Raw genomic sequence first — 19,305 nt, forward strand, 5'->3', positions numbered from 1 at the left:
TGCCTCTTTTATCACATCTATCCATAGATCATGTGTTCTTTCTACATGAGGGCATGTAATACATATTTTTTAAAAATACATCATGGAAAAAGAATTTGTATCATCATAAGAAAAAGCAAAAAGAGACATTTTGAGGGTATTTTATAGTCCACCAAAAGGAAAGTTGTTCATCAGTGACATCACACATCCTTGTCGCATTGCCAATGGGAGGATCTCCATAGCATTAGTGATTGCAATATTTAAATGCTCATAACTTTCTCATTTATTGTCCGATTTTTCTCAAACTTTCTTTATTCTTATTCTTTGATTTTTCTGTTTCTACACAAGCCTATTTGTTCCAAAGGTTTCATTCCCCTTTAAACCACTTGACTATAACATTTGTTCTGTCAAGAATACATTTGACGACCTCAAATAAAGATACATGTATGATGTGATTCACCACATTCACTTTGAAATATCAATCACTATGTGTATAATAATGAAAGGCATTGGACATCAAATAATCACCAGATTTATCATCACAAACAAACCACCATCAAAAATATCTCTGAAAATCTGACAGACAAAATCACAAACCTTGATATAAATAGTTTTAACTGACAAGAATACCCCATACTTGGGCAAAAATGCAACACCCCCCTCCCCTCCCGCTCCCTCCCTCCGGAGTTGTTATAAATTACACAACATCTATTAAAAGAAAGTAAAAAGATAAGAAAAAGGTAGTCTTTGGTGTTGTTTGTGTCTATAGTGTTTGGTAATTCTTATCCTGTCTTGACTGATAGAATTTAAATCCGCAAAATCCAATACCAAGAACCGCTACAGCCAAGATGATACCGCCAACGAAACTACCGGCACTAAAACCTTTTCTGCTACCGCTATCCGCTGCCTTGTCGGTGGTACCAGCAGCAGGGCTCTCTGTCGGTGAATCAGTCATGGGTGCTTTGGTGGTCGGTGCCTCGGTTGACGATTTGTCAGGTGCTGGTGCTTCGGTATTGGGTTTTGTGGTTGTGGAGTCGTTGGCAGCGGCTGTGTCAGGTTCCTTCGCTGTTGTCATATTTTCGGTAGGTCCCACTGTGCATTGGAATGAGAGATTCAAGAAATTCAAAGTTCAACGTTTGTCTTTATTTTATCCATATCACAAGTTTGTTTCGTTCACAACTTACGAGTCAATAAAAATATCAAAATACCATATCAAACATTTATGATTACATAAAAAATAATATACAATGAATGTGAATACACATTACATAATGGCTAAATGTACAAATGTATAAAGCCTCCATTTGATTTACATGTAAGATGACGAAATTTCATACTTGAGATTCAGTAGAAATGCAAGACTTACTTAGTATAGAAATATTAACTAGTAATAATTATTTAAGGAAAACAATTTTAGCATTTCATTCAAACAACAAATGCATGCATGCAGTATTAAAGGACAAGTCCACCCCAACAAAAACTTGATTTGAATGAAAAGAGAAAAATTCAACAAGCATAACACTGAAAATTTCATCAAAATCGGATGTAAAATAAGAAAGTTATATGACATTTTAAAGTTTCGCTTATTTTTAACAAAACATTTATATGAACGAGCCAGTTACATCCAAATGAGAGAGTCGATGTCACTCACTCACTTTTTCTTTTGTTTTTTATTGTTTGATATAAGAAATATTTTGATTTTCTCGTCATTGTCATGTGAAATGAAGTTTCATTCCTCCCTGAACACGTGGAATTCCATTATTTTAACATTTTGTGCTTCAGGCAAGGAGGTCCTAATCATCAAATTCGTAAAAACTGAAATATTGTATAATTCAAACAATAAAAAACAAAAGAAATAGTGAGTGAGTGACATCATCGACTCTCTCATTTGGATGTAACTGGCTCGTTCATATAACTATTTTGTTAAAAATAAGAGAAACTTTGAAATGTCATAACTTTCTTATTTTACATCGGATTTTGATGAAATCTTCAGCATTGTGCTTGTCTGATTTTTCTCTATTGATTCAAATCAACATTATTCTGAGGTGGACTTGAACTTTAACATATTAATTTTAAAAAAAAGGTTGAAATCAGATGTGTTTATTTATTCTTTTTTTTAATTATCACAAGAAAATAGGAGAAAAGTGAACAACCATTTCAAAATATAATATTGACTTACATGTATGGAGCTTGAAAGTACCATCAACTATGGAGATGGCAAGATAATTCATCTTACCAATAACGTTCAAATGTCAACATGTTGAGTTAACTTATCTTGCCAATTTGACATAAATATGTGAACATGTCGTGATGATGTATCTCGCCTTGTTGACATAAACTTTTAAAATGTAAAAAGTGGGATTTAATTTTACATGTACTGTATATCCACAGCATGCATGCACCACATCCAGTCCGCAATGCGGCTGTCTACAGATGAACATTCACATACACGCATGCTGTGGACATAAAATTGGGCTACGCATCTCGCCATGTTGAAAGACAACTTCTCATACATGTATCTCAACTTGACAATAGCGTATTTCGCCAAGTTGACATACATTTTATATATGTTGACTTGGTGGGATAAATGACATATCTTGCCATCTCGAAATCGAAACGTAGCACAATACAGCTTCCATGCGTATGGCAATGTTGGAGTCAATTATCAAGTCAAAGTGTAAGTTGAAGGTAAACATCAGAGACTAAAGCCCTATTCTGAAGTCGAGTTTAATTTAAAACCTGTACATGTAAATTATGCTCATACATTGACTTTGAACATGGACCGTAAGAAAGAGATCAAAGGAAAGTGATCATCCTTTGATCTCAAAATACCCCGAACAAGTACATGTATTTTGGCGTATTCTACCCCACCCTACATATTGCAACAAATAATTATTTTCATAATCTAGTATGATAATCCTTTGTAAACATAAAGAGTTCAAATGAGTTCAACCTGAACTTACAAGTACAGTGAACATAACAAAATATGAATTTTCCTACCTTCTGGTGTGGTCATATTGAGTGTAGTTGCATCACTAGGTGCTTCTGTTGGAGTTTGAGCAGAGCATGTAACTACTGTATAAAGGGAAAAAAGAGAATGTAGATTACATAATACAGTATATAAAAATTGATCATTGACCAATATGAAATTACAGTAATATTTAATTTGCTAGCATTCATACAAATCAATAGATATTGCACTTGGCATTTGAAAAGCAAATAGTGTTCCATATGAAGTCGAGAACAATATCATTATCATTATTATTATTTTTTTTGCGTCACCTGTGCCTGGGTGGCAAGAAGCGAACTGAATCACTGTGACCCGCAGGTCTCTCCTCCCAATATAACAGGAGATATGTTTACACACAATGTACTGGCTTCAGTCATCTGCCTGGGGTGGACTCGAACCGCGATCTTTGGTTCGAAAGGCAGACGCTTTACCGACTGAGCCAACTTCGCTCTCACATACATGTACAAATTATACTATTTTTTTCATATCCCAGACAAAGAGAGGGGTTCCGCATCATTACAAAAAACGGTAGGGAAAGAGGGCCGAATTTCGCTCACAAGATTGGGGAAAAAAATCGAAAAAAAAAAAAAACAACAATTGAAATCGAAAATGGTGAACGGTAGCGAGCGGTGATGATTTTTCTCTCTCCGCTCCACGACCGCTCCAACAACGCTCGGGCGGTGTGACCATGCCTTTACAGGAAACTAATGCATTTAATGTCTTAATATCCATGCAATCAGACAAGTGATGAAAAAATTTTTACAGTTCAATATCTAGTATTAAGATCAAATTATGTTTTCTGTTTAATACGCACTCTTTTCTTCTCATTCCTTCCACTATCTTGGAAAACAAGATATATCAGGGGGCTCCTTTCCTAAGCCTTATCCACCACTCCCAATAATAAATAAATAATAATAATATTAATAACAAAATGAAATTTAGAATTAAGATCATCTCTTTAGTTTTGTCATGTTGCTACAGTGTGTAAATGTACATGTACATACATGTAGCTCTATAACCACATAATTGCCATTATATCTCAGACTCTTTGAATCATATTTTCATTCTGCTGCAAATCTAGGTGCTCTGTTCAAGCCACTTTGAAACAATGAACGAAACCGATGACTATTTCTATTATAACAAATGCATGATTACGAATGTTACAGTTACTGTACATACTAAAGTCAAAACATGAAGAAAGAAAAGAATAGATCTGGGCATAAATGTATCAATTTATGAACTTTTGTGTACGTTACAAATGCACAGTACGTGACAAAGGACTCCTTTTTCGCTTTTCCTCAATCAGGAGAATCCGTTCCATGAGGAGAGTGTCATGTGATATCAAGTGCATGAAATACACAAATGAAGGGTAGAAATATAACACTGTACGTCATGAAGCACAATGACTGACACATCGAAAATTACCATCTAGGAAATTAAACTGGCAACCTGTCAAAATTGGATATCCAGGCATTTACAAGTGTATATTTGCATTAAGGAGTATTATAATGCTCATCATATTCATCTGCACACCAGACGTCATACTGCAGGCCTACATTTTATGTATTGTACATATAAATGATTTGCTTTCACAGAGTAGTTCTTTTAAATATTTTGTTTAAAGTTCTCAGAAAATATTATTTATTAAAGGTCAAGTCCACCTCAGAAAAATGTTGATTTGAATCAATAGAGAAAAATCAAACAAGCACAATGCTGAAAATTTCATCAAAATCGGATGTAAAATAAGAAAGTTATGACATTTCAAAGTTTCGCTTATTTTTAACAAAATAGTTACATGAACGAGCCAGTTACATCCAAATGAGAGAGTTGATGATGTCACTCACTCACTATTTCTTTTGTTTTTTATTGTTTGAATTATACAATATTTCAAGTTTTACGAATTCGACCATTAGGACCTCCTTGCCTGAAGCACAAAATGTTAAAATAATGGAATTCCACGTGTTCAGGGAGGAATGAAACTTCATTTCACATGACAATGCCGAGAAAATCAAAATATTTCATATTTCAAACAATAAAAGACAAAAGAAAAAGTGAGTGAATGACATCATCGACTCTCTCATTTGGATGAAGCTGGCTCGTTCATATAACTGTTTTTGTGAAATGAAGCGAAATTTTGAATTATCATAACTTTCTTATTTTACATCCGATTTTGATGAAATTTTCAGTGTTATGCTTGTTGAATTTTTCTCTTTTTATTCAAATCAAGGTTTTGTTGGGGTGGACTTGTCCTTTAATAGCAATTGACTCAAATTGCATGTATGGACTCACTCTACACACCTATAGGTACATGTAAATCACAATCCCCAATAGATGTGCACTGTCCATCACTCGATATGTTTAACTCATAGACTACCGGCTCCTCTTTTCATCAGCTCTAGGCATCACATTCACAGGCATACATACTCCTATTTTAATCATTTAAAATTCATGCATACTACACAAGCACTGTCCCATCAACAATTTAAGATTGGCCTTTTAGATAAGTAATTACTATCCCGCCTGATCCATTACCACAAAGTACGGTATTTGATACTAAGGGCATTAAGGGAGCAGCAGAATGGATACCCGACACCGCCTGTGATTTCCTCTGCATATCAATCGCATCTTTTCTGACACCTATCCAGAGATAGCTGTTATTAGGATAGCCTCTCGGTCTCAGAAACCGGTCATAAAACAGACCCCTGTTCACATGGTGGCACGACATTTGCTCTGGTTTTAATATATCTCAGAGGACATAGGTTTAGAGTTAGGCTTGTAGTGTACGGTTCAGAACAATGTAAAGATAATTAGGTGGCGGATGAAGATTGAAGAGTTGGTCTAATCTTCAATAGTATTCCCTTTGCCTCAAATGGCATACACAGCATACTGTATGCTTTTTAAAGATAAATACCAGGGCCCCGTCAAGATTACAAAGAGTTACGATTGATCCAATCAATCGTAACTCTATGGAAATCCATCGGTGTCATAATATTTTCTACAGGAAATTTGCACAATGTCCTTGGTAAACAAAGAGAAGCACGGTGAATTATCAAGAAAACAATGAATGCATGAATATAAATCATAGAAAATATTTTGAACAAACTTGCTCAATTCGCAATTAACAAGGGGAATTTTTTTTTCCAACCAAGTCTTTGATTAAATTCCATGTACAGTACACTGTACAGGTGTAAGCAGAAATAATGCATCATCTAAATTCCAACATGACTTTGACATTTTGAGATTGAGGGACTGAAATCCCTTTTTAGGGATTTACTTGAGAAAATCCCATTCAACTTCACATTCCGAGGCAAGAACTTCCTTCATATTGATGTCGAGGGACATACTGCATGTGGCACTCGATGGATGGGTCTATCATTGAATCACATGCCTCACATCATAAAGCACAGAGCTCCATTGATTTCCCTAAAGAGATTGTTAAGTGCTGGAGAGGTTCACATGAAACATGAAAAGTGCTATACATGGAATGCTCTCTAAATGAAGAAGAGCATTTCCTTCCTTTCATATTCATATATGTACACTGTACAGATGATTAAAAAAAAGTCTTCCAATTTACATGTACATGTTTTCCTCAATACCAGAAGTTCCTGTGCCTAAACTGATTTCAATTACCACACCTTTATTTATATAGGTGGATGATTTTTATATTTTTGCTCAGTTGTGGTATGTTGAGGGTTTAATTCATAGATATCCTACACTGTAATTCTATCAATTGAGATCATATCCTACTTAAAACTTACTCAAACTTAGGACTGTTTCATAAAAACTTGTTATAACAAATTTATCACAAACAGTTGAAAGCTACTGAAATCATTCATTTTGATTGGCTGATACTATTGAATTGTAATGCTACAGTGTATATGAATTATGCATTTTTCATCATACTATTTATGAAAATGAGACACGAGACTGTAAGTTTTATGGTGCAAACATTCATTGCTGACAAGCAGACCGGACTGGTACATGATATCTATATCAAAGAGCTCCATGGAGCTCTTTGGTATAATGGATCCACTTCATGGTAATAAAAATAATGGTTGTTAGTCAAACAACTTTTCAAGAAAAATTATTCTTTCATATATGAGCTCCAAAGAAATTAAAAAACATCTACAGAAAACATAGAATTGCAAAAGTCATTTTGAAAACAGGTTTTAAAAAAAATACAAGAATCCATTATATGACATACATGTATATCTAAAGGAGATGTTGAAGTACCGGTAGTCCATGCTGCAACCAGTAGGCCTACATGTACATGTACATGCATTTTCTAAATGTTTGGATTTGATATGGTTTCATATACCCTCAGTATGTTGGAAAAAATTATACTTCCACAAATTTTTATTTCATTCATTTAACAGGAAAAAAGCTAGAGATGATTGGGGGAGGGGTTGGTGGAGAAAAGCACTTGGCTCCAAGAGAATGAGATAACCAGATTATATTCTTTGCCACTATGCATTGCTTCTGGTGTACAGCGGATGTAAAGGCCATCCAACATTTTAGGCCTGTTTTCACGAGACAAACATGCAGTCTTTCAATTTCAGATCCTGCATATCATCATAGTTTTCATTTCAAAGGACTACATGTATTCAGCTAATTCCTTAACAGTGATTTCCCACTGACAGTGCAGACCATACTATTTCAACATTTTCCAAGTCCTGTCAAGGCAATATAATCTAACAAATATTAATGACCTAGGCCCATAGTATGAAGTTTTATAGCAATTGATCATTAGTCTGCTGTGCAAACCCTTCACTCGAGTAAAGGGTCTGAATGTGTAGCCTACTCTTGCCTTGTGTACTGCAGGCAAGTATTGTATGTGCTAGTCTTTGCAAGGAGATACACTTACTGGTCAAATTTTCAATCAGGGTATGGGCCTGCAGACTAACTCCGTGTTTACACATTGACTCGGCTCGGGGTTGAACACGAGAGCCGTGCTAAACACGGCAATTTTATGCTGTGTAAACGCGATCAGAGTGATCCGCGAGCCGTGTCGAACACGGCTTTATCGATCCTACAAAATCGAAGGTAACTTTCAACCCGCGACCCGAGTCAGACTCGGCAATTTTTTTGTGTGTAAACAGAAAGCCGTGTCGAACTATCTTTCATCTATCTATCACTTTTGGCATTGTTGTTGTTCGCACAGACAAGATTTGATTCCGGCGGTGAATTTCCCGCGTTTAATTTGCGACGTCATAATTCTTCTTCCGTTCGAGAACGGCGAGCCGTGTTGAACTCGCCTTTTTATATGTACGTATGAACGCGATCTCTGATCCCTTCTTCGCATTGTTCAACCCGGCTCGCGGATTCAACACGAGAGCCGAGTCAATGTGTAAACACGGTATAATTGATCATGGGGTTGATTTCTATGATTGATTGCATTAAATATTGCTTTATTATCACTTGTAAAAATCAGCTCTATAATCAATCGCTAAGCCTAAATGTATCAGAGATCCAGTTTATCTTTAAGATGGAAAAGGGGAGTTTTCAACTCCCCTCACGGCAGAGAGACGAACTGGTCCATCATAATTAGGGCTAGTGGGAAAGCATCTCACATGTCGGTATGTTTCCTTGAATCTCCTCATAATCCATTCATCTTTCAGGCGAAAATACGTGTGAGAAAATGCAGCCGCTATGTCCACTCACTAGATATAGTGCATGACCTTTATCCTATAGCATTAAAAGCTATTCCAGACTTCTACAGTTGTGGTGTTACAAAATCATAGAATTACATTATATAGAATATATTGTCCATTTTGCATAGTAAAGCATTTCTTGTGATTTCATATGTAAATGGGTTTTAAAAATGGGAACTCCACATGTTCAGGGAGGAATAAAACCTTTTTTTCGCAAATTAATGAAGATGAGTGCATTTAATACCCTCATTAGTATACCAAATAGGATGTGTATGTAACTCTTTGTGAAATAAAGCAAAACAAATATTTGACATCCAATAATGCCCTTTTCTGTGTCATGCTTGGAAAAGATTTTTTCTGTATTAGAACACTGGTGTACAGATGGAAAGCATGGGATCTCCCCCTCCTCAAAAAAAATAAAAATAAATGAATAATCAGGTTCCATAGACCATATCCATGAATAAAAAAGAAAGAGAACATGAATAAAAGGAAATTATTTGTTACTATTTCAAAATATATTGCAAAAAAGAATGTCATTTGAAAATCACTTTTCAGGCCAAGTCCACCCCTACGAAAAGTTGATATGAATTTTATGGCAGTGGCATAATGAGCCAAAAATTTGCTCACTTGCTTCATTTGCTCACAACTTTTTAGAAATTTTCCTACATATGCATAAGCAACATTGTGCCTCCTCAAATTCTTTGGCTCATTATGCCACTGCCATAAAATTCATATCAACTTTTCGTAGGGGTGGACTTGGCTTGAAAAGTGATTTTACAAAATTCTTCTTTAAAATGCGACATGCCATTTGTTTCCAAATAACATTGATCAGCAGGATTTAACCGGGTTGGTACAATGTCACATCTGAGAGGATCCCCACCCCCCCCTCACCTTCAGGAGGGAGATTCTATGGTAGAAAAATCAGCCATTTTCAAAACACTTTTCAACCAACTGTCCAAACAAATGAGGCACTTCTGTTTTGTGGTAATATTAAAGTACTACAGGGTAATCACGTGAAAAAAGGACTACCAACAAAGATTTTTTTTTTCATGGTTGAATTAGAGGTGAAGATGTTTCCTGTCTTACGGGACATTTCTGAGTCTCGCATGACAAACAACAAAAACACCTTTAATTCACCTGTAATCAAACATTGTTTGTTGTGAGTCAGGTATTCACATCACTACCCTCTTTAACTTATTCATTGATAAAAAAAGACAATTTTATTGGTAAAGTGTATGAGAGACTATAAATTGTTTTCAAAATGTCCGTACCGGTACAACACATTCGGAATCGCCCAAGAATGTGAAGCTTCACCGCCCCCCCTTCCCCTCTCGTCGTCTCTTTCACTCTCCATACATACAGGGCAGGTGTGTGGGTTCAGAAAGCAAGAGAACTAATTTCCTGTTGATTTGTGTTTCATCTTGGACTGTTCCGCATCAATTGACTCATTTTCCTTTTCCGTCTAAAAGGCAAGATCAAACAAGTCCAAAATATTGTTCAGAAAATATCCAGCTGGATTTATTATTTGCTCAAAGGTGTTTTGGTGTGATAAAATTAAAACATTGATTTGTTTATAAATAATATTCAAATGTCACTGCAGATATGTTCATAATAAACGTATGGTATGTCAATTCAAGAAAAAAATGTATATCCATAAATTTATTGATTTCTTGACAATTTGGTGTGTTCTATTTGTATACAAAGGATATTTTACAAATTTCCTGTATAAAAAATTATGACACTGATGGATTTCCATAGAGTTACGATTGATTGGATCAATCGTAACTCTTTGTAACACGGTGCCATGAATACAGACCATTTTGTCAGTCAAACCACAGTAGTTAGGGACATAGGGTTCTAGTTTTGACTTCTTCCCAGTGTCCTTGTCATCCCCCCCCCCAAGTTCTGAAATCCACTGTCCTATTCCAGGGTAGGAAATAATTTGCATTCTAGGTCTTTAAAAAAAATCTCTTCACTTTGGGGCAATTATTTAATTTGGAGGTTTATTTCTTTCAATTAATGGGTATCAAAATTTATGCGAACATCACTATTTTGCCATGGGTTTTCTACATATTCTTATGTTGGTATCAAGACCTCAGGGCACAGGTGAAAAGATGGTCGTCCAAATGCATGCAATTTGGGGGGTTGGAGGGGGTGGGGGGATTATGGGCTGTCATGAAGGCAAAATTGCCCTACAGTATGCTGGCTCTAACTACAGTACTTTTTGGTGCAGGTCTATTTTGAGACCATTCTTTCTTTCATGATAATCACATACAATGTTTCTCCTCATTAATTTGTGGGAAAGCCTACAAGTAGTTACAGGAAGGATGGAATCCCTACAGTAATTTGTTTTTTGTTTTTCCTTTTTTTAGACAGTATTTTTTTTTCTTTTTTGTTTTTAGATGGTCCTTTTGTTAAAAGCTCGCAGTTTATGTAGAATCTGTACAGATCATTATACAAAAAGGGGAAGCCACATACATGAAGAAGACTTGCCAATTCTCAGTAAAATCTGAAAAGGTTTATTAATAGGCATTGGCTTTCTGATCTAAATAATAGATGATCTTATAATGAATGTAGAGCAGCAACAGGGCCGTCTGGTGGCAGGAACACTAAAATGTCACAAATGTGGCCACACTGAAAGTGAAAACAGACTTTAATTGAGCAAGCGTCTAAAAAAAAATGGCAATATTTAATAGCTCTTTATCACCTCTGCACCGCTGAATGCCCCATACCACAGCGAGATTAAAACTGCCTAAAATCACACCATGCACTCTACATGTACCGGTCTATCCTTCACATGGCAGTCTGAAATTACAGTCACATCTCCATCCTTGTTGCATGCACACCAGGGGCTCGTTGCATAAAACTTTTGCTCTAAAAAAACTCTGGCAATTTTTGGCCAGAGTTTTTTAATCTGCAATTTTCAATGGCATAATTTTGTTTGCCAGAGTTTTTCATGGCACAGGTTCTATGCAATGGGCCCCAGCAGGGGCCTGTTCGACCACAACACAAAGCATAGCAATGACCGTAAAACATTTTTCTACGATTGATTGCATTGACTACTATGTACAATCAATCATGAAAATCAAGTAATGACTGAAACCTTTGTAATTACAGGACACAAGAGATGACAATAGAATAAAGTACATCATCAGAGCCTCACTGTTAAAACTGTCTCAAATACATGTCCTTCCCAGTGACTCCAGGAGTAGGAAATAAGAATAATTCTTGTTGAAAAACATAAGGTTGTTTTATCCTCATAGATCTACATGTCCCCATTTTCACTTCCTTCCTTTTGACCTAATTACATTTACATGTAATGTATATTTCAACCATGTTGTCTCTCTAGCTCCCCTCCCCCTCCCCTTCTGTCTGATGTATCTCAGCCATAACCATTCGTTTTACAGTTCGAGTGTTTGCATCCATTCTCTTCCTATTTCTAAATGTCAAGTCAACCCTCCAAATCCTCCAATGTATATTCCAGCATCAAAATATATTGGAGGCAAATGATCCAATATTTACTTTTTGGCTATGGGACCTGCATAAGATTACACAACATCAAATATCTAAAGAAAGAGTGACGTTAATAGAAATTTGAAAGTAATCTGTTTGAAAAGTAAACATTGCCCAGACTGTCTTCCCCATGTGTGCATGTGCACAAATTTTAAAGGCCAAAACAGCCCATCATATTCAAATATAAATTGATTAATGTGGATTAAATGAAATGTTCATAAGAATTGTTATGAAAATCCACTTGTGGGCAAGTCCATGAACTTGCATGTGTTATGTATCAATGGGACATTTCAGGGGCTGTTATGACCTGAAAATTGTATTAAAGGGTTGCTCCAGGCTGAAAATGTATACAAAAAGAGTAAAATTCACAAAGCAAAGTGCTGAAAATTTCATCAAAGTCTCATCACAAATACCAAAGTTATTAAATTTTAAGATTTAGCAATATTGGCATGTTGTCATAAACATTCATACATGTACATGTATGTAGGTACATGTAGTTTGATTTATTGTCACATCCCCACTTTCCCTTTTTAATGAAATCATAATCATTTCAATTTTCATGTGTGAATGGTTTGTCTCCATTATTAAGGTCATGTCCACCCCAGAAAATGTTGATTTGAATATAAAGAAAAATCAAACTAGCACAACAATGAAAATTTCATCAAAATCGGATGCAAAATAAGAAAGTTATGAGATTTTAAAGTTTCGATTATTTTTCAAAAAACAGTGATACATGTATGCACAACTGAGAGACATGCAAATTAGATAATCGATGATGTCCCTCACTCATTTTTTCCTTTGTTTTTAATTGTTTGAATTATACAATAAAGTGCATATAAAAAAGGGACAGATTTGAAAAGTCTATAAGATTTTTGTTTCAAATTATGATGTCTATATTTTGGTGTTAATAGGTGCTCTAAGGTCTTATCTTTCAAATGCTTTAAAAAAAAATTTAGTTTCGTTCATGCTTGAGCGAACATGGAATGTTTTTGTCTAGGGTTAAAAATGAGGCTTGCGCCAAAATGGCATAAAATAAAAAAATATGATGATCGGACTTCTTGCTAATTAGCAGACTTCCTCTTATCCTTTTCATTATCTTTGCCATAATTTTCAAATCATGCGGTCAAAATTCATTTTCAGATCTATTTACATGTATTTATATTTACTTAAATTGTTCTGTTGTTGTTTCTTTTTAATATGCTCTCTGTTAGCTTTGAATATTCCTTCTTCAAGCTAAAACAATTTTCAACCAAAGTATGGGAGAGCATGGATTTTTTTTTCAAATCCTTTCAATGTGTGCTACAAAGGTTATGGTCCCTTTTGAACAGTGCCACACAGATGGGTGGGAGCTCGGGATGCCCCCCTCATTTAAAAAAAAACATGACCAAGAAAAAAAGTGGACAGGAAATAAAAGGAAAGATAGAAAGTAAAACATGACATGATTTTCTGAATATTATGTCAAAATCCATCACAAAATTTGATATTATAATAAAAAAGTGGGAATATTTGCGTACTCACTTCGCTTGCTCACAACTTTTTAATACATTTTATCCAATCTGCCATACAGTATCTAGCTCCTTCAAAATTGACTCAATACACCATTGTCATTGAAAGACATGAATCCCTTCTTGTGTTTCCTGTCAAGCAATTTAAAGTGGTCAAAGAATCAATGACCCCTTTAAAAAAAGATTCATGTCTTTTAAAGGTACATAACATAATTTGTTTCATATATTAAAGGATTTGAATAATCACAAGTTTTTCCAATTAGTAATGCAAATCTTATTACTTGGGTTGACAAAAAATCTTTGTTTCTCAGTTACTTATGAAGGAAAATTAATAGGTAAGAAAAGTTCAAATGAAAAAACAAAATAATTCAAGTAAATAAATAAATTTGTAAATAAAATTTGACAGCATAATTCGAAAATTGTGGCACAAATAATGAAAAGGTCCAGAGGAACTCTCCTTATTAGCAAGAAGCATGGTTATCATAGTACTCATATTCTGCAATTCTGGCACAAGCCTCTTTTTGAACCACCAACAAAAAACGTCCCGTGTTCGCTCAAGCATGAACAAAATTCATTTTTTAAAATTACATTTCAAAGATAAGACCTTAGAGCACCTATTAGCACCAAAATATAGACATCATAATTTAAAACAAAAATTTTATAGACTTTCAAATCTGTCCCGTTTTTTTTACTACGCACTGTATTTCATTTTTTACAAATTTGACAAGAAGGACCAAGTCCAACTTGACTTTAAATATAGTGTTTATAAACAATACTAATTCCACATGTTCAAGGAGGAATTAGTTGTTGATTCATTTTGCAATGAGGAGAAAATTAAAATATTTCATACTTCAATTAATAAAATACAAAAGAAATAGTGAGTGGATGACGTCATCAGTCTCCTCCTTTGCATACAGACCAGGATGTGCATATACATGTAACTGTTTTGTGAAATATCAAGCGAAACTTTGAAATGTCATAACTTTCTTATTTTACATCCGATTTTGATGAAATTTTCAGTGTTATGATTGTTGGATTTTTCTCTTTATATTCAAATCAACTTTTTGTTGGAGTGGACTTGTCCTTTAAAGTATCATACAACATAGATTTGCATTAACAATCTATATATTTTCTGACAGAAATATGGGCCTGATTTGCTGAATTTCAATCTTGTTCGATCGAATGTTGAGGTGTGTGTATTGTGGATGATCGTCGATGGCTAGTTCTCAACTAGGTACCCGTTCACTAGGTTTACCTTAATTAGAGCTAGCCGTCTGTAACGTTGGCGAAGAACAATAGAAAACAAGATGGCGGCGTAAACATCGGGCAAGTCTCTTCCGTCTATTCATGATATTTTTCTCATTTTTTTGATGAATTCTTCTTAAAAAATAACGAGAGCGTAGAAATGTCAGAAATGAAGTTTTATCCCATGTACATGATTTAGGTCTAGATCTTTTAGAAGGAAAGTAGAAATCTCGGGGGTGAAAGTTTCAAGTTTTGGCTTCCTTTGTGTGGGTCTATGAGATAGGATCCCTGGCTTCGTATGAGAGTAACCTTACGTTAGTAAATGATTTTTACTCTCTAGAAGCCGCCTGGCTACCCGTTCCTACCATGCTGAGGCTTTATGACGCACCCCGGTAAATGACCGACTTTGACGCAACCTATTCTGATTCTCCATGCTATGACTGACCAAATGCCTCCATGACGGTACCCTGGCCTGAGTCACTAATTTGTTGGTAAATGACCCACCCATTCCCGGGGGTCGAGGGGTGCGTCTTACAATTGATAGGTGTATTAGACCTTCATCCATACCATCATTCATGGTAAGTGCTAGACAGCTGGCAGCCGTCTGTTTCGAGGAGTTTTTTAACATTTTTTTTCTCCTCGTACATAGACGGCTCGCTATCGTGCAGCCACCATTAGGGGACTTGCCATGCAAAATCCCCCCTTCGGGGCTCTTCAATTTTTGTCTTTAATGAATAAAAAATTTGAAAATTAACGCACCAAAATGCAAATTTATATTCCCTCTTGGCATTAGGCCCTAATTGCCAAAAAACAGAGAAAAATAAAGTTGAAAGGGACAAAAACAGTGACTTACCTCGGCTGTCGCGCAAACTCACTTCCCCGTTTTATCCGATCTTAAGTACATAAACATATGGCCATTGAGTCCCCTGTACAGATCGCGCTAGAACTTTGGTCTCTGTATTGTAGTGAAGCCAACGGAGTTCAGCTGAACAACCAACAAAACAGAGACCGAAGCTTTTGGTCTAGGTAAGTGCATAATTTCTCTTTTCACAATTCATTTGGAGAAATATTTAGACCATAAATCACACTAGCCCCGTGAGTATGGTCAAATACACAAGGTAAGCCCCCTGGGCTCGCTCCCTGAGTTATGTCGAGCCTTGATACGAGTGCATAGGCATAGCCATGGCCCATAGGGGTGATTCCATACGTGTCGTACGGGACATTTAGAGAACATTTGACAGTTTTTGACAAGAAAAAACAAAAAATATTCCAGTAACTATAGGTGGTCATCAACTACTACCAGAGTGTAAGAAAAACCAAGACTTAACATGACTTGAATTCACATCCTGTATAATACAGATTAAAAATAGTAATGTGTCGTACGGACGCAGAAAAAGTAGCTTTTTTAGAAACCTCAAGTTTGTACTTAAAGGGGAATGAAACCTTTGGAACAAATAGGCTTGTGTAGAAACAGAAAAATCAAAGAATAAGAATAAAGAAAGTTTGAGAAAAATCGGACAAATAATGAGAAAGTTATGAGCATTTGAATATTGCAATCACTAATGCTATGGAGATCCTCCCATTGGCAATGCGACAAGGATGTGTGATGTCACTGATGAACAACTTTCCCTTTAGTGGACTATAAAATACCTTCAAAATGTCTCTTTTTGCTTTTTCTTACGATGATACAAACTCTTTATCCATTATGTATTCTTAAAAAATATGTATTACATGCCCTCATGTAGAAAGAACACATGATCTTTGGATAGATGTGATAAAAGAGGCAATTCAAGTGAAATATATACTAAAGTAATGGGGAGAGTTGTTCATCAGTGACATCACACATCTTTGTCGCATTGCCAATTTGCTATCTCCATAGCAATAGTGATCACAATATTCAAATGCTCATAACTTTCTCATTATTTGTCCGATTTTTCTCAAACTTTTGTTGATCTGTTTCTTTGATTTTTCTGTTTTCACACAAGCTATCTTGTTCCAATGGTTTCATTCTCCTTTAAAAGTCTGTGAGTTGGGCAAATTAATTTCATAGAAACTGAACTCAAATTGACACTCAATTACCCAAGAACAAACACATTTATAAAAGAAAGCAAAATAAACATTCATGAATAAATAAAGCAAATTATAATTTTCGAGAACATTGTGGCGTACGGGACATTCAAAATGTGTCGTACGGGACATTTCTAAATTGAAGCCAAACTTTCTTTATGTCACTTTGACTTCTTCAATCACATTATTTGGTTGATGATAATGATAATCCCATCAAACTATGACATTCATTAGGTTAGAAACCGCTATTAGGTGAATATTTCTGTCAATATATCGTAAACAAAATAATGTGTCGTACGGGACAATTGTGTGTCGTACAGGACACTTCTGTGTCATACATGTGTGTCGTACGGGACACTTGTGTGTTGTACAGGCACTTGCGTGTTGTACTGGGCAGCCTGAATAAATAAACATGAACTTTTTATCAATCAGAAGGAGCATTACCCTAAATTCTTGCTTATTTATGAATAATCTTTTAATAAGCAGTCATTCAGGACAATAGAATTGAGTAACCTCAATTATACAATTGGGAGCAATATGTTATAATTGTTTTCATGATGGGAAATGTACAAGTGTTCACAGCATTTTTACGAGCTGAAAAACTTCAGGTTTCGTGTGAAGTTATATTTTAGGGAACTAATTGATGATTTCCAAACACTATTTAAACAATAAATGAATGAAACTTTGTATAAATTATGGGGCTAAAATGATGATGTTATGATTTTTTTATATAAAATGTATATCTTCATGATATATGTCACAACTGTCACTTTTTTTGCTTTTTTTTGGTCACAATTTTTTTTTCTAAAGAAATGCGGTTCTACTTTTTCAAACCCATCTGCATTTCATGAAACCATATGGTTTGTCTTATTTTCCAGATTTTTTTACAACTTGAAAAAAGTAAGGAGTTTCAATACTGTATATAAAAAATAGTGATCATCAAGAGACGTCCAAATAGATGATCATGATGATTGATATGTATTTTTTTACATCTTATAATAATTCCACATTAGCATGCAAGAGGGAGTCATCTTCCCGGCTAGGTTGAAATAATTATAAAAGTTTTCTTTTCATGCTCAATGAAAAGAAATTAACCTGCTCTGATCAGTGAAAATCACCAGTTTAGCTGAAGGGATTCACAAAAGAATAAGCCTACATGAAATCAATTAAAATGTTTAGAATCACCTATTTCATGTTCTGTGGAGATAAACAAAGTACTTTTTCAGTTCACTTAATGTTAAATCAATTAAATGAATTTAAATATGCCTACTATTTATGGTTTCTGAATCCAAATCCTGCAATTAAATGCATTATTATATTGTGTGTCGTACGGGACATTTTTTAATAGGACAATAATTGAAAAATGAAGGGCAGTAATTAGATCCTTATGGGATAAATCGATCACCCATGGGTCAAACAAAGAGAAACTCATTTTATGAAATTGCATCATCAAAAATAAAATTGTAGGAAAAACTTTTGCATTGTCATGTGTCGTACGGGACATTGCCAAAAATAGGTTCGGAAAAATCAGGGCTACCCCTATTATGGATCATGAAAATGTTGTAGATATTATTTGGAACCATCAATGATATATTATTCTATTGACCTGCAATATTTTCAATCATCTCTTGCTTTGCAAATAATTGTTTCAGGTGGTATTTGTACTTGACTATTCAATGAGCAAAATTATTGAAAATTTAAAATTCCATTGTTCTCCCCAAAAAAAACTATATCTGTCTTCACTTTTGGTTAAAACTCATAAATTTCATAAAATTTAGGTATTATAGTAAAATATTACACTACTTATGACTTATTGAAAGCATGTTGAAATTTATGATATTTTTGAAGTTCTAGTGTGGAATCGCCCATATAGGTAGTTTAGCTTCCGCTGCGAGCTGCGCTGCGATGCAGCAGAGCGAACGCCAATCCGCGGCAGCGGCCGGCTGCCGGCTTGGCCCAAGCCTTGGCTTTGCTTTGATGTACGGCACGGTACTCACCCAAGAAAAGCATCAACGAAGAAACAAAAATTAGATATCTCAGTCCCATCCTGTAAGGTTTCTCCCAACTATTTCGTGACAAGATCTTTCAAAATTTCGGCTTCTGATATGAGAATTACGGTCCAAGATTAACAAGAACAAGATGAAGATGAAATCTTCCAGACGACGTCATCAACTATCATCAACTTCTAATTTTTCCAATTCTAAGAAATAGAGGGCGCATTAGCAAAGCTCTCTCGGATCGATCGGAGAGAGATGGGGGGAGGGGGAGCTTGGGGTATGGGGGTATTGGAGGTGAGTGTGTAGCGACGTTTTTAGGCAAAATAACCTTCCTCTAG

General features: G+C 35.3%; 1 protein-coding gene across 2 annotated transcripts; it reads right to left on the bottom strand.

Moving 5' to 3' along the window:
• Nucleotides 1-287: 287 nt before the first annotated feature.
• Nucleotides 288-19,151, bottom strand: LOC121413889 (classical arabinogalactan protein 2-like). 2 transcript variants are annotated; one of them, XM_041606873.1, is made up of 3 exons: nt 18,968-19,151; nt 2,980-3,051; nt 288-1,071 (listed from the first exon to the last, which is right to left on the bottom strand). In XM_041606873.1, the coding sequence occupies exons 1-3, from the start codon at nt 19,014-19,016 to the stop codon at nt 743-745; spliced, it is 450 nt and encodes a 149-aa protein (XP_041462807.1). In that variant the 5' UTR covers nt 19,017-19,151; the 3' UTR covers nt 288-742. The 2 variants fall into 2 exon arrangements, with proteins under 2 accessions (XP_041462807.1, XP_041462806.1); XM_041606872.1 differs by having other exon boundaries at nt 2,980-3,054.
• Nucleotides 19,152-19,305: the final 154 nt, after the last annotated feature.

Source organism: Lytechinus variegatus, chromosome 4, assembly GCF_018143015.1.
Source record: "Lytechinus variegatus isolate NC3 chromosome 4, Lvar_3.0, whole genome shotgun sequence".
Classification (NCBI taxonomy): domain Eukaryota; kingdom Metazoa; phylum Echinodermata; class Echinoidea; order Temnopleuroida; family Toxopneustidae; genus Lytechinus; species Lytechinus variegatus.